This window comes from Pangasianodon hypophthalmus, chromosome 16, assembly GCF_027358585.1.
Source record: "Pangasianodon hypophthalmus isolate fPanHyp1 chromosome 16, fPanHyp1.pri, whole genome shotgun sequence".
Classification (NCBI taxonomy): Eukaryota; Metazoa; Chordata; class Actinopteri; order Siluriformes; family Pangasiidae; genus Pangasianodon; species Pangasianodon hypophthalmus.
The window spans coordinates 20018626-20035553 of NC_069725.1; the positions used below are offsets into that span (position 1 = coordinate 20018626).

The 16928-nt window shown below is 38.8% G+C and overlaps 1 protein-coding gene across 1 annotated transcript in view; it reads left to right on the plus strand.

Annotated features, from left to right (window-relative positions):
- Positions 1-8178: 8178 nt before the first annotated feature.
- The window catches only part of syt6a (synaptotagmin VIa), a 69195-nt gene continuing 60445 nt past the window's right edge, over positions 8179-16928 (plus strand). Inside the window, exon 1 of the mRNA XM_026921359.3 lies at positions 8179-8611. Coding sequence (XP_026777160.1) covers positions 8455-8611 — 157 coding nt within the window. The 5' untranslated portion in view covers positions 8179-8454. The remainder of the gene's footprint in view (positions 8612-16928) is intronic.

A 16928-nucleotide genomic window follows, 5' to 3' on the forward strand; every position in this document is an offset into this window, starting at 1 on the left:
TTCAAAATGGTAATGTTTGCATTGAAAAACAGCATTTATAAATGATGCATACTTTTATCAGTATGCATCATTTATAAATGAGTTCCCTTGAACTCTACTAATCAAGGATAAATCTAAATGTAAAAAAGAAATTCAGGCACTGCAAAATGTAAAAAAGATGTAAAAAGTGCAAATGATGTTTACTTTCTCATCAGAAATACAAGCCCCATCCTTTACAGTTTTTTTTTTTTTTAAATGCTACTGATATTCACAGGCTTTCGGTGATGTATTATGCATTCACCAGCTCTTCAGATTATGTATGAACTCCCCAGCTTCTTCTTTTAATGCTCCTCTAGAAGTCTTTCAAAATAGACACACCTCCAACAGGACTTAAATTGGAGTCTGATTTAAACAAGATCACATCCAATCTTTCCTGTGTGTGTGTCTCTCGCCCACACACACATCTGTGCCTTTGGGCATGTTTGAAAGGCTGATGTTGATTAGCATGGCTTTGAATAACTGACCGTGGGTCTGCTCGATTAAACACCTGCAGCCTTGGCCTCATCACTTCACAGAGATTTATCACACACAATGCTCATTTCCACGTGAAAGCAGGAAATTCACCCTAATGACCTGCAAAACCTATTTTTATAGCGCAAAACACCTGCAGTTGGATCATGCTCTCATTAGGAAGTTAATACTAAAATTTCATAACAGTGATTAAGTAATGATGAAATATTCTCAGAAATGAAAATCTTAATATATATTTGTTTTTTTTTCTTCTGGGCTTCTGGGCAATAATACTGGCAATACCAATTATCACTAAGTGTACAAACATTCCCCTTTGGGTATATTATGTAAACCCCAATTCCCAAAGGAAATATGGTGCACTGAACAGATATGTGAAAGCAACACACTAGCTATAAAGCACACAAATGCACGATTTATGCCTCGATGCGAGGTGGGACCTCAAAGGATCGGACTTGTTTCTCCAGCACATCACACAGATGCTCGATCAGATTGAGATCTGGGGAATTTGGAGGCCAAGTCAACACCTCGAACTCTTTGTCATGTTCCTCCAACCATTCCTGAACAATTTTTGTAGTGTGGCAGGGCGCATTATCCTGCTGAAAGAAGGCCACTGCCATTAGGGAATATTGTTGCAATGAAGGGGTGTACTTGATCTGCAACAATATTTAGGTAGGTGGTACGTGTCAAATAACATCCACATGAATTCCAGGACCCAAAGTTTCCCAGCAGAACATTGCCCAGAGCATCACACTGCCTCCGCCGGCTTGCCTTCTTCCCATGGATTATTGTATAGGGAGAAATTTCTTCTTTTGCTTTTTCAGCCTGGAAGTATCTTACTGCTATCAAAAGCTCAGTATAGCCCTAGTGAACCTTGGAAAAGATCCTCTCTAGATAATGCAAGTCCTTAGAGATTAAATCAGCAGTGTGATACAGGGATTCTGTCTAATGCTCTTCCAGTGCCCTTTCAGACTTCAAAGTCGGCTTGACAGGGTCTTGTTGGGTTAAGACTAGCTCTGATATCCTAAAAACCACTGTTGTCCTTCAAAAGCTGCAGGTAGAACAGCTTTGCGATTCTCCACACGTCTTGTTGTTTGAGGGAGATTATTTAATATTATATAAAGCCAGATTTTTTTAATACCAAAAATTATTGATTATCTCCTAGCTGAGAACTCCACACTTACAAGTTCTCCGCATTTTCTTGCCTAAATTTTCATATTAATGAAATCAAGGACAGACCCATGGCTTTAAAACAATCTGTTACTATGAGAAGAAAAATGATCATTTGGAATAAAACAGGGTGTACTGTTCTTTGTTTGGGTCAGCACAATGGTGCAGTGGGTAACACTGCCACATCCTGAACTCGTGATACTGTCTGTGTGGAATTTCACATGTTCTCCCAGTGTCCATATGGGTTTTCACTGGGTTCTCTGGTTTCCTCCCACCTACCAAAAACATCCTGGTAGGTGGATTGGGTACAATAAATTGCCCCTAGGTGTGAATGAGTGTGTGCACTGGCATCCCATCAAACTGCACCCAGTTGTTCCCAGCACAGGCTCCGGACTCACCAAGACTCTGATCAAGATAATGCAATTACTAATGATGACTGAATGTTTATCTGAATCTGAATCTATAACATGTCTTCTCTTAAATGGTAGCAATAAAAACATCAAAACTCAACTCCTCATGTTTATTTCACAGTTTTTGGCCACTTTTGGCCAAGACATTATTTAAATTTAGCAATTTTAAGAACTCCGCCCACTTGGCACAATCACATTTTGTCATATGAAACATTAAATGTTCATTCATTTCCCTTATTAGAAAGATATTACAGATGATTTCCCAAAATGTTGATTATTGTTGGATTTATGTTAGATTTTATACCACCATAAAACATTTATTTTATTTGAACGGTATCTACATAGCGCCTTTATAACACATTCATAAGCACTGTATATATATTTTATAAAGCAACAGTGGAGAATTTATGAATGGCTTATGTCCAAACATAATGTGTTTCTCTCTCTCTACCTCTCCCTCTCTCTCTCTGTTGAGCTACACATGCCACTCTTGAGACACCAGTGATCCTGACCCCTTCTGTTTCCATCTTACCTTTTGTGAGCTGCACTTACGGTGTCTACTCCTTATAGGAGCACGGAATTGAATGCTCATTCCCTCTGTATTAAAATGATTATGAAGACCTATTCCAAAAACAACTTCTTATTTATGAAGTCCATATGTCAGCCAATACTTATTAATGTGTTATAAAGGCACTGTGAAGGTAATGCCCTTCAAATTAAGTGTCCATGCTGTCAGAAATGTCCAAGCTGTTAAAATCACCACCCACATGCCATATATTTTTAGTCCCATTTATGAAAGCATATATATACTTCACTTTAATTACACCTGTCTTCAAACTCCAACCAAGATTATCCTTCCTGAATGACAGTGACTTTAATTTCTAAGGTAACATAAGGTTTATTTGAAGCAGACAACCACAAGATTGAAATGGAAACTGACAAAGACAGCTGGGGAAGTGAAGAAAATCATCAGGCGCGCAAGAGAGCATGAATAACTGAAGTGTCACCAAACCGTATCTCTTTGGCAGCGCCCTTAATGCCTGTCACCTCTGACTTCTCACAATCAATTCACACCAGTCAGGACAAGGTTCTCAAGTGAACCAACATGATTGTGTTAAATGCCACACACCCAGTAAACACTGTAACGTAGCAAAAACTTTCTTACTTTGGGCCCTACTTATGTTCCCTTTACAAAGAATTTGCTTGTGCATGATCCCACACCCTTAATATTCCATAAATAGTCAGTAACCTGTTATGGCCAAAAAGTAATTCACGCAGACAAAAATAATAGCATTTGTACCCACTGCACTATTTTGGTACTGGAACACTGCAGCTACTTTCAATAAATTTCTGCTGAAACTAAAAGAACACAATATTACTAAACTATAAATATGGTATTATTAATCTAGTTATGCTTTATTACTTACCAGCCAGAGCTCATTGTTAAAGAGGAAGACGAGGTACCAGAAAAACTAGGTGCAAAAAATGATCTAATCATAGGATCTTTAGCCTTTTCTCTTTCGTCTCTCTTCACTTTTGCCAGGTATGCTGTTGGCTGCTACACTGTTCTAAATAAATATTTTCAAATTAGCCTCCTAAACCTTCCATCACCTGATGAAATTAGACATTTGCTACAGGATTGTTTCCCAGACCTGTACAAAATCAGGAAAACCAGGGACGACCTTTCAAATTCCAAAACATTAGCATGTGTTCATGAGGAAAAAGTCTCTCTTGAATGTAATTCATTTGGTATAACAGAAGAGTAAATTATAACCATTAAACATATTTATTTAGCTTTCATTATCTTCTTCTAAAAGGGGAAGGAACGAGCTAGTGTGGTGTGCTTAAATGGAATAATTTAACTGTTTGGACTTTTTATCCACACTTGCATAGTTTGGAGAAAGCAATTAAACAATGGGGATCGGAGTCTCATCCGTTTGTGCGTAAACAGTGTGCACACATGTTTTTACACAGAGAATGCGATTTATTAAGTTTTTCTTGTGTGTGGGGACGTGCACATATTTATGCACTCTCCTGACAATGCATATGCAAGAACCCGTAGTGGAAGAAAAGTGTAATTGTGAGTAAACTGATAACGAAGAGCTCTCATCCCACATATTGTCAATATCAGCATAATTGACAGATTTATGATTGATTTGAAAGGGTGTTTTCTTTGCTTTTTCCTGGTCGGAGGTCGGGAATTACAAGTTATGACCTCTGGTCGAATACAGCATTAGATCGTGTTGGATTTAACTTCAGTTGTAACTCATAATTCCTGACTGCTGACCAGGAAAATCAAATAAAATGCTCCCTCACTTCGGAATTCCTTCTCAGGAACTCGGGATGGTCTCCTTAACATCCAAAAGTGTAGGCAAATCAATATGGCTGTGCATAACATCGGCAGGAAACAAAGTAGTACTTCTTACTATTAAATTTATAAATACTAATATACAGTTATACTGTATATATAAGTATTTATTTTAGATAAATCAACATACATATTAGCTTGTTAAATCTATAACACTGACTATATATATATATATATATATATATATATATATATATATATATATATATATACACACATATATATACACACACACACACACACAGACATATACACACTGGCAGCACTTCCACACAAATTTAGAACTTGTTCTATGCATACTTTGATAAAAAATAGACCCCTGGATCCAAGAAGGTGCTCATCTGAATATTACGTAAGGTAAGAAATAAGATCCACAAATCTGAGTTCATACAGTAAGAGTACGCTTGGAGCTAAGCTTTTATATTCAAAATGAGAAGTGACAAAGAGAGCAAGTCAAGCCTTCACGGGTCAAACAGGTCAAGCCTTCACACTCTTGCCTACATGGTGGTTGTTAACCTTGAAGAAAAGAGTGAGGAGTGTTGAAAGAAATTCTATCATCAAAAAAGGAGACTGTTATTCAAGACATCAGAAAGCCTTAATAAACCACTTCTGTAGCTGTAGGAGGTGAAAAACTGCTAGTTTTCTGTCTAAAACATCTTGTTCCAGACCTTTTACAGACTCTCTATCTGCATGTAATAGCATATATGGCCTAACCACTGGCAGTTGTAAAGCAGGCGGTCATTACGGGTCATCCAGAGTGGCACAGTAGAAAAGGAAATGGAAAGATGGCTTTGCAGCAAAGACTCTTTGCTGTCTGACTGAGCTGATTTGGTGCTCATTAACTAAGAAAAACTCTGAGTAATGGAAACAGGCAAACTCTTGACTAGTCAGCAACAAACTTCAGCCATTTCACAGAGCTCATAGAACTTCCAGACAGTTATGAAGAAGTGCAATATTAAATTAACCATGCAAAAAAAGCTTGATTAGGCTGGGAGTATGGTGCTTATATGCATTAATTCTATTCTCTTATATTTCACTCAAAATTCCTAATGGATTTAATGAATTACATGAAGGCAGAATATTAGTCATAACAAATGAGATGGTATCTACCTAAAGGTAAAAGGAAGTATAAAGATTTACTACTTGAACTAGTAAGGAATAAAACACAACATGGCATGCTGTTATACCACAAGGATTTACAAATGATTGCATTTTTTATTAATTAAAAAATGATGTCATCCTTTTTTTTTTTTTTTTTTTCATAGTTCCACTTAATGTTGCGGAACATCTGTGAAACAAATTAGTTCTTGTTATCACTTACACTGTCACAACTACAAAAAGTCTTTCCTTCCCTTTCTTCTGAGCTTAGTACGAAAATAGCAGCTTGTCATGTTACCAAGAAACCAAAGTGCAACGTCCTGAAGACTTTCCTGAGCTGGAAAACGTAAAGTTGCAGCTTTACCTCTGACTGTTACATAGCACTGACACTGGGGACTCCTTCCAAAAATAAATAAACTACTCCCCCTAGAAAGCTTCATCATATTGACAGTTATGACACTTGCTATTGCGTGATTCACTGCATATACCAAAGTCGCAGTTGCTCCCCATTTTTAGTGCCGAAACCGCAGGTCCGTTTGTACATGAACCTTGAAAATGTAATAATTTCGGACCTAAATGATGGGTCACTTGAATATAAACCAACTATGGATGAACTAGACAGTAAAGAAATACTTCAGTGTTGCTCAACCTCATCTCTAGCTACTAAATTTTCTAAATTAGTATATGTGCTTTTACCACAGAGAAAGGTTGGAACATGTTCCCTCTAATGTGAAAATAATGGAAAACCTATTTACTCACTTATGTAACTCATAATTTTTTCAAGTTTCAAGTTCAAGTTTAAGGGCAGTTATTGACGGAAAAGTTCAGGAATTCTTTAGTCAAACATCTAAATCTAAATTCATCCTTCTAGAGAACAGACTACTTTTGAAGAGGTCAAAATTTTGTGATTATGTGCTGTCGAAAATAAGAGTGAAAACCTTTGGGAAAGTGTAAATAACCAGAATTACATGCTACTATATAAGTCTTGTGTTGGAAAGTTGAATTAATCTACATTAGAACAATTCTGTAAGACTTTCTTACAGAATCCTTTAAAGACGTATTGACTGCTCCAATAACTGCTCCATTATAAGTGAATTTTGAGTAAATGGATTTTCTGTTCATTTCTCAGTATGCTGAAATTCTTGTCTGAGGCAATCATACATGTTACACATGTGGTAGATGTTACATTGAATAAATGCTGGAGAATTGTGGTATGTCTGATCACAATTCTCATTTTCATTGTCAAATCTGAGGACACACCATGTCAGAATTTCATGTAATCTGACCACTAGGGTTTAAAAAATTATTTTCCAATAACTGCATATTCTGTCATGATTTATTACTTGCTTGACATATTCTACCGTGAACACTAATGCTAAGTAAGATTTACTCGGAGCCAAAAACTATTATTATTGCATGAATGGGACAAAGAGAGATTGTATCAGGCGAATTTGTCTCAATATCACAGATGTGGTGACCCGGAAACCTTGACCAAGAGAGTGAGCATTGCTTAATGGCCCTGCTATGAAAAAAAAGACATATCACTCAAGATATAATGTGGTTTCAATCAGAAGCCCTCCTTCAACTGCTGCTGAAACTGTAGGAGGTGAAAAGCCATTAATTTTATGTCTGAAGAGAGGTCAGGGTGCTGTGCTGATTTGTTTGGCTTTGAGTTTACGTCATGTGCTTTTGTGTCTTTGTTTTGGTTTCAGTCCTGTCTCCGCCCCTGTCTTATCATTGGTTTATTACCCTAATGTGTTCAGCTGTTCTGTGTTTCACTTTGATTAGTTTGTCTGTTTCTACCCTATTGTTTCTTTGTCTCATTGCAAAGTCTTAATGACAGTTATCTTGCGTTCCCAAGCCTTAGTTTCCCATGTTTACTGTTTGTTATTTCCCGTTGTATGTCCTGGTTTTGACCCCGCCTGATTTCTGGATATAGGTCACCCTAGTTTAATGTTGTCTGCCTGTTTAATGTTCTCCTGCCCATTCTATGAACTTTGTGTATGATTCCTGTCTTTTGAAACAACTGGCCCTTGACTCACATTTTAGTAAATAGGTTTTCAGTTATTTTCTCAGCACAGAGGAAATTCTTTTCGAAATTCTTTGCAAAAAAAAAAAAACTGGATTACACCTTTAAATAATGCACAAAAATAACTGAGATGAAGCATATTTACAAACTGATTTTCCCTTAGTCTGCCATTTAACAACAGCCACTTGAACTATACAAAAATGAAGTCACAGCTGCATAGTGACAAATAGTCTTCAGATAATAGCAATTATATTGTATGTCACACACACACACACACACACAAACACACATACACTCATAAAGCAGGCACTTATAGGGTGCAGAGCTCTGGGGAATGAGTGCCAAGAGAGATGCATACACCAGAGGGGCAGGTTGACCTGAGAAAAACAAACCCACTGGTGAGAAGGAGAGCAGAGGGAAGAGTTTTTCATTACATAGCAGAGGGAGGGGAGAACGAGGGGGGCACACACTGCACTCCACACGACTTCATCGCACTGCTGGGCTCATCTGTTGCGTCCCCATTGCCGAGCTCCAGATTTTAATGTGATGCAACAATCCTTGCTTCTGGGACACCCGAGGGCACAAATGAATCATTAAGCCCACGCATTTGCGCACACACACTTATTGTATTCACTCACATAGACACACACACACACACACACGCACACACTGTACACGCTTTATACGCACACAACCACTGACACACATATCTCTGCACTGAAGATGTTCTGGCGCACACACACTCAGAGACATACTCTTGAGAGACAGCACAGCGTTCATGTGGACACAAGGGTGCAGCTCGGCGAGCGTATGTGTGCCGATCCCTCCAGAGGAGCCCGTCACGCCGTCACACTGAGGATGCGTCTAGGAGCATGAGCGCCATCGGGAAGGAGCATGACATGGTGTGTGAGAAGGCGGTGGCCCTCATAACTGACCTCTGCATGCGCGAGAGCCCCCTGTTAGAGCACAAGACCTGCGAGGAGTTTCTCTTCCTCATTACCAACCAGGACTACAGCCTCAACCAACCCGGTAAACTGCCTTTTTATTGTACTTGTGATTTAGCAAATATTCAGTGAGAAACACTTTATTTTATTTTACATTGTCACCGGATGTATAAACATATATAGAGATGCCAAATAATTACTTGTCATTAATCTCAGTATTTTAATGTTGTTAATTACATTTTAATCACGATCACATTTTGAAAAACTTGGTGAACTGTGTTTAAGAGCTCAAGTTTTTAGGATTTGGTTGTAGAATATTCTCGAACGTGCTGTTCTGAACACACTAAAACACACTGTAAAGTGTTTGAGCCTGTGCAGGACAAGTATTCCAAAGGCAGTTCTGTCATGGCTGCAATCATGGTCCCTATACACGCTGTGAGTTGTAAGTCTGCAAACTTGTTTTTATGGTTCACTCCTCTGTTCCATTACTACAGCATAGTGTCGTTCTACCATTTACATTACAACCAGAGCATGTCAACACAATTTCTGACATTTATTAACATAATACACTGTAACCTCAAGGTAATAAAGGTTACTTACAGGAGCCTAGTGCTCTGAATTTAAAACGTAAGCTGTTCTTTCTGTCATTTAACCATAGCAAATTACAGCAAGCAAACAACGAGGAGTCACTTTCAGTAAAAGCTTTATCCTGGTAAGGGTCATGTTGGCTCTGGAGCCTATCCTGGGAACACTGTGCATGAGGTGAGAATACACCCTGGATGGGACACCAGTCTATTGCAGGACACCGTACACACACGTTTTCAGGGAAGTGGAAGGAAACCCAAGAACCCAGACACAATGAGAACCTGCGAAACTCCACACAGAGCGTAACCCGAGCTCAGGAGTGGACCGGGGACCCATTTTACCATCCCAAGTCCATTTACCTGGACTATAGATGGTAAATGTGTTAATGGTATAGAAAGGTACCATTAAGAATGTATTACATTAACACATTATTAACATGTTGACAGTCCTACTATAAACTATGCAATCTTAAACCGAAGCATTCCTCCATGGTATGTTGAATGTTTATTAGTTGTACCTTCCTGAAGTGGCTTTACTCGGAACCTTTCTAAAAGGGAAACCATCTGTTGTATGGTTCTGCATAGATCCTTAAATGCAGATCCAGCGAAGTATTGTAGTAGACTGAACTTAATGGAAAGAGCGCTCAATGTATGGAAAAAAAAAAAAACATGACGCAGTGCATCTTCAGTAGCAGATACTTAGTTCCTGCTTATCAGAAAGAGGAAGAGTTTTCACTGGCTTTCACAGATTGTTTCATTTCATTTACCCTCTCTGGTCTGATTTGTGAAGTGACAACAGGGCTTGTACAAAAAAGAAGAAAGTTCATGATGAAATCATAATGTTTAAAGACGATTAGACAGAGATTTATGAGTCTATTCTCCTCTTTAACTTCAAAAAAGATGTATCTCGTCTGTTGAAGTCACCACTATGAAACAAAACATAGCCACTTCAAATTCATGAGTCTTATTTATAGCCATGAATAGCTCAGTAGTGGTTAAGCATTAGAAGGTTGAAAAACTGTTGCCACCATTCAGAATTTTATGGAAGCCAACCTTCACATCTTTTAGTTAAATATCCCTGCTTTAATTGTTCCTCAGAGTGACAAACCAAAGAACCCTTTAGGATGCTGGATGGAACCGTATGGAAATGTATATTTGAACCTGATCTGACTCAAAATTCATGGAAAATCTAATGAACAAGAAAGGTTATGTTAAATTTTATATGAATGCGCTTGTAAGCAGGGTTACCAGGGTTGTGTGTGTGTTTTTTTTAACGGCAAATTGGGCTAGAATTGAAATGGAACAAGTCCAATTCTAGTAAAATTGTACTGGAACGAGGTCGCAGGTGGAAAAAGAAAGTCTGTGGGTGGTATTTTATGCTTGAGATCTAATAAATCGAATCAATTTCCACAACCATAGATGATGGCAAACAAAGGGAAAGTGTAAGTGCAGACAGAGTATCTACAACATACAGAACCATTTCTGTTGTAAGATATATTGCAAGATTGGGAGAGGGAAAGGGGGATTATGGAGCGGATAATGGCCATACCAGGTGATGATAAAGCAAATCAGAAATGCGTGCACACCATGGTGACCTTGTTCTCCATGCAAAGACTGAAGAAAAAGAAGAACAATGTGTCCCCCCTTTTACAATACCTGGTATTTTTGGGCAAGTTTCAGTTCTTTTTGTGTGGTTTTTGAGATGTAGTTGGGGTGGAAAATCTGTTAAAAAAAAAAAAAAAGCTACAAACATCTATTCTAACCTTGAATATTGGTGTTTCATACAAGTTGGATCTTGAGATTATGTGTTATTTTTTAGGTAAACAAAAGCTCACCATAATGGTCTATTTTGTGACTCAGGAGGATAACTGTGTTATTCAATGAGCACACACTGGAGCGCAGTGGTGTAGCACATTTTATCCTGCAGTCCTGAACTTTTCCACTGCTTAGGGCAGCGTTGCTGTGTGACTAACTGTCTGTGTCAGCTGTGCTCATATTTGATGAAAATGCCTTGTGAGGCAGAGGCTAAACACAGATCTGACAGATCTGAGCTTCTCTTGCCTCCCTGTCACACATGAAATAGCTGCTGTATTACTGTGAGCTAAGGGAAATGGATATACAGTACTTGTACTAAACTAACTTTTTAATTATAAACCCTGTTAAGATTATGAGGATTGTTAGTGATATTAAGTTGTTAAGGCTGTGCACATAGAGCTGATCAAGAGTCATGGTTTCCAAGCAGGCATTTTGGATTATTTGTTATGACTGTCCTGTACTCTTGGCCGAGTTGTGGTCAGACATTAGTTTCCACATGTGTAGGAACTTTAATGAGTTTTTGTGTCCCAAGGCTAGAGTAGTATGGAATAAACTGACTTTGCTTTGTATATGATCGGTAGCACACAGTAATTTCACAGTAATTATAGGATTCTAGGAGTTTGACATTTGTGTGTAGCACACTGAAATTATTTTGTGGGTTTTTGTTTTTTATGCTGGAGCCTGAATAATCCTAAAAATACCATAACTTTTGTTTGCAATTTTTTTTCTGTAGGTTTGTCACAGGAACCAAATGTCACTTTTACCCATGGGAATAAATAAGAACTTCTGGTGGAAGCTAATATTCCAAAAGTATTGGATTGGTGTATCTACTAGGGGTGTAACACAATGCAATGTAACACTATCTGTATTTGGAGATAGTGGACACAGTCCTACACAGGACACTTTTTTCTTTTTTCTTTTTCCAAATCAAATATGAGCCATACCACGATGCCCCCAGGAGCACTGGCGAACACTGGGGAAAAAAAACACAGAGCACTGTCAGCATGGTATTTGAATTCTAGCTCTGACAATACCTCAACCTCAGCTACATCACTCAAGTTCATAATTAGTCTCAACTAGAGAAGCGCATGGGATTGTTTTTAGTCCCACTCATACAGTTATTATTTCTGTTTGCACATGCCTGCCATACTGAGATGGTCCTATTTCCCAAAATAACAAACTAGTAACATCATTTAATGAACACAGTCTTTATTTGAGCTTCATATCTGACAGCTTGCTTGTGCCCAGTTTTGATTTATGGCATGTTGTATCCTGCTGGATCTCACCTAGTCTCAATCAGATGCCTTGTAACCCAATCTGGCAAAAAACAAAGAAAAAAAAGAATAGTGCACATGTGTCTGCATGTGTATTCATTTAAAACATATTATCTATTCACTTTGAACAATGTATTTGTATTAGGTAACACCCAGCATCTATATACAGGACATATTCCAGCCATAGGAATTTGTGAAACCAGATGATGTCTAGTATAGAGAAATCTTTTTTTTTTTTTTTTGGATAATGCTAAAATAGGCCGTCAGAAGAGTGGTAACTTCTGGACAACATGAATATTTATGATCAGTTTGACATGTGAACTTGGACAAAACTAGTGTGACGAACTTGTGTCGCTCCAAAATAGACTTAGGCCTATCAAAGGAACTCGAGCGCACCACAAACTGCGCCTCCATGGTTTGTAGGAGAGATTTACTGCATATAAGCAGATCTCTAACTGTCAGATCCTGAAAGAAATGTCATAGCATTCAAGCTGCAAAGAGAACTTTGTGCTTTGTTGGGAAGCAGATGCATTCGTCGCTGAGAAAAAAGGTGAAAACAAGAAAAATACAGTTTAAAATGTGCCAACTGGCCCTTTCATGGAAGATTTGTTTACAATGGATTCTTCGCATCTTGGTTAAAAAGGGTTTGCAAATGCTGTCTGGGTTTTTTTTCTAACAGCAGGACCAAAACCAGGAACCCATATGCAGTGTTTTTAGCAATCAGATTGACATTTCTCTTGGCCATACATTACACAAACAGTGTATTATGCTGTCTTTTACTCATGTCAGCTGTCATTAGTCAAAGCCTGGCTTTTAAAAGCAAAATCGAAACGTGACTTTAAACTATGAATGCAGTAATAAACAAGGCTCAAGCTGTCAATCATCTGAGGACTGCTTTGGTACATGTAAAGCCTCAGACTGGTCAAGTGGAAAGGCTAAACTGTGTGAAGCTCCTCTGTGACTGTGTAGCAGAGCACACCTTGCAACACTGCTGGGAATGATTTATAGAGAGTGACAAACATGCACATTAATAGTCTGCAGACTGTAAAAGATGCGCTTGCGATGGAGATATAACATCCCTTTCCTCCATAAAACGGGAAGAGCGTTTTCAGATGCTCAACCCAGACAGACAACCCCTAATCTTTTAGAAATAAACACTAAGCCATAAAGTGATTGATTGCTAATTGCAGGTGAAGCTCATGCTTACAACACCGGCCTTTATTAGTCCATATCTCATGCTCTCTGGCTCACGTTAAATTTCATTACGACCAGATTTTTGCTGCTGGAGGACATTAGCATCTCTAGATCATTCATTAGATTCTTGGCGCCTGCTGCTTTGCATAACACTGGATAACAACTGGACAGCAAGCAGCTGCGAATTGCAGGTACACATCAAAAACAGAACAAAGAGAACATCAAGTTAATCATGCTCCCCTCCCTGTCCTAAAAAAAAACAAGCTTTCTATAATGCGTGCATGCTCAGTGCTTTCTTCTTTACCAATAAGTGCCTGAACTGGCGTGTAGCCAGTCTGCACACTAACACCCAGTTGTGGTTCTGGCAGCAGTGACGGCAAACCAAATGCAGAAGCAGCAGCGGCTAATTTGCATGATTATTACGTGTCTTCGTGACACCGGTGTAATTGTTACTGTGGTGTGCCTGGGAGAACAAGGCGGGACGAAGCAGAGCTCTGTCAGGAGAGAGATGGCTGAGAACCAATTTGACCGCTTTAAGTACATGCTACGCTTGATCGAGAACATGTGAGCTGACTCACTGCTATTGGAGCATACAGTATGCTGCGTGCATATGAATGGCTAAACTGGCCTACCTCCATAAGCCTAAATCCTTGATGAGAGGTCTTGAGCCAAGAGCAGCCCAGTATGAAGTGGCAGATAAAAAGCAGAAGCGGACAAAAGGGTCATTCTGCCCTGTGAAAAAAAGGGTCCAAATAATAGCCTTCAAAATGGAACACATCTTTCATGGAAATGTGCAAAAGCCAAAAAGGAATAATGATGTTTTTTGGCCTACCAGTTGAGCAAAATATCAAGCCATAATACCACGTAGGCTCAGAAAACAGGAATACAGAACATGCAGATCACTGGCCACTTTATTAGGAACACATGTACACCTGCTCATTCATGCAGTTATCGAATTAGCCAATCATGTTTCAGCAGCGCAATGCAGATAGTCATGCCGATACTGGTCAAGAGCTCCAGTTAATTTTCACATCAAACACCCGAATGGAGAAAAATGTGATCTCAGGGACTATGACCATGGTGTGGTTGTTGGTGTCAGACTGGGACTGGGGTAATTTTGAGAAATTTCAGAAACTACTGATCTCTTGGAATTTTTTCACTCAGTTTCTTGAGTTTACGCAGAAACATTTTGCTGATGAAAGAGGTCAGAGGAGCCAGGAGCTGACAGGAATTTAAATAACCACTCTTTCCGGCCATGTTGAGCAGAAAAGCATGTCAGAAAGCACAACACACCGAACCTTGAGGCAGATGGGCTACAACAGCAGAAGACCACATTGGATTCTACTCTTTTCTGAGGAATCTTGATTTCTGCTGTGATTTTTGCAGATGGTAAGGTGTCAAAGGCATGAATCCATGGACCCAGTCTACCTTATTTCAAAAGTTCAGGTTGGTGCTGGTGGTGTAACAGTACGGGCAATGTTTTCTTGGAACACATTGAGTTCCTTAATACCAATCAAGCATCATTTGAGTGCCACAGCCTATCTGGACACATGTATTCCTTATCTTGTAATGGCTATTTCCAGCATGATAATGCACCATGCCACAAACCACAAGTCGTCCCAATATGGTTCCATGAACAGGACAATGAGTTCAGTGTACTTCACAAAGCCTTATTGTATGTGTTTGTACATCAAAAGTTGTAGCATATAATGCGTGCACACACATCCTCTCACTTTTACATGAGCACTTTTTTGCAGTCTAATTTTGATGATCAGAGCACTTCAATCTCGAGGCCATACTGGCTCTCACTGTTTCATTAGTACCTCCCACTCTACTGTTAAATATTACAAGGTCATTTCTTGCCAGATTGGTGCTGTAATGAATGAGAATATGGTTCCATGAATAGATAATAAGTTAGCATTAGCATCTCCCAAGTGCTCCACCAATGCACTCTGCATAGATCCTTTAATGGATACCGAGAGCGCCAAACCAAAAAAACCCTTTAATTTTTTTTAGAGTGTATTTCTGAACCTGATCTGACTCAAAATTCATGGGAATGTTAATAAATGGTAAATTTTATTTTAGATTTCACATGAATAAAATTGTAAGACATATACAAACGCTATCCTTAGAATAACCTTAATCATTTGTAGTGTTTCATACAAGTTGGATCATGAGATCCTGTTTACATTTTAGGTAACCAAAAGCTCACTATAATACTCTAAGAAAGAGTCCTTCCTCTGACTTGTTTATTCACACAACTCAAATGAGATCGGTTGCAGATTTAGAGGCTATTGTAGTTTCATTTCCTAACTTGATTACCTTGACTACGAAACTGAATGCAGATCTCAGTGCAGATATCTAATTTAGTCTGGTAAAATGTCTTATCTATTCAGCGTGTCTTTGTTTGCAGGTGCACACCCATCTGTTTCCTTCAAATTAAAACTACTAAGGGGGAAATAACCAGTAAGGGCTGGTTGTGATTAAATGGGAGGGCTAAATTCTAATATCTATGAATGGCTTGACAATGAAACTATTAATGTTAAGCAATGCATTATATCATGAAGTCTCCTCAATTTGAGGCAAATTGTTACATACACATTTAAATGCAGTTGCATAGAAAAATATCAGCTCAAATGGAAATCAGTTCTAGCAAGTTGTTCACTCTGCATAATCACTTGACACAACTGTCATTGATAGGCTAGATGAATCTACAGTCTGTGCTAGAAAGAAATCATCCCCAGCCTCTCTTCCAAGCGAGCCATTCTGTTTAGTTTTCTGACCACCATAGGTGGTTTCAGAAACGTCCTAAATAATAGTCTGTTAAGAGAAATAATCTGATGTGGATGCCAAAAATGAAACCTTATACTGATGTCTTTTTATTTTGGAGACCAGGAGAGCTTAGCCCTGCTAGCGCATTCATACCAGCCAGCCCTGGAAATAACATTTAGTCAGTATAAATAATTTAGCTGTGGAGCTATGCCACATGCAGATCATCATGTTAGGTAAGCTGTGGATTGATACATTCTTCTAGTGAGTCATGGATTAAACTGAGTGAAAGCAGAGTTGGTGGCCAGCCAAAGACGGATCTATCAAAGGACAAAAGCTTCATTTAATCGTCTTTGCATGAGCTTGTAAAGAATTAGAAGTTACCTAATCACTTGTTCAGGCTTGACTAGCTTGCCTGTGATAATCTTGTCAGCTTTGTCAGCAGAACCGGGCTGTTTACTGCCTAAATTGTCCCTTGGCTTGCTAGTCCATAACACCTTAGTCATTTTCCCAAGGCTATGCTGAACCAAGGGAATAACATCGCTTTCTTTGTAAAGACAATTCTCAGGTCCCAGAGGTCCAGCTTGTTGGTTTTGCTGCAATTGTATCTGCCTTCAGAGAATTAAACCCATAATGAGACAGACTTATGCAATGTTTAAATCTTGGAGGGCTTAAGATGGAGAGAAGTGGCACAAAAACAAAAAAAACGTTCTCATGTCAGACATTAGAAATGGCCTATTATTTTCCCAGAATGCCATTAAGAGTT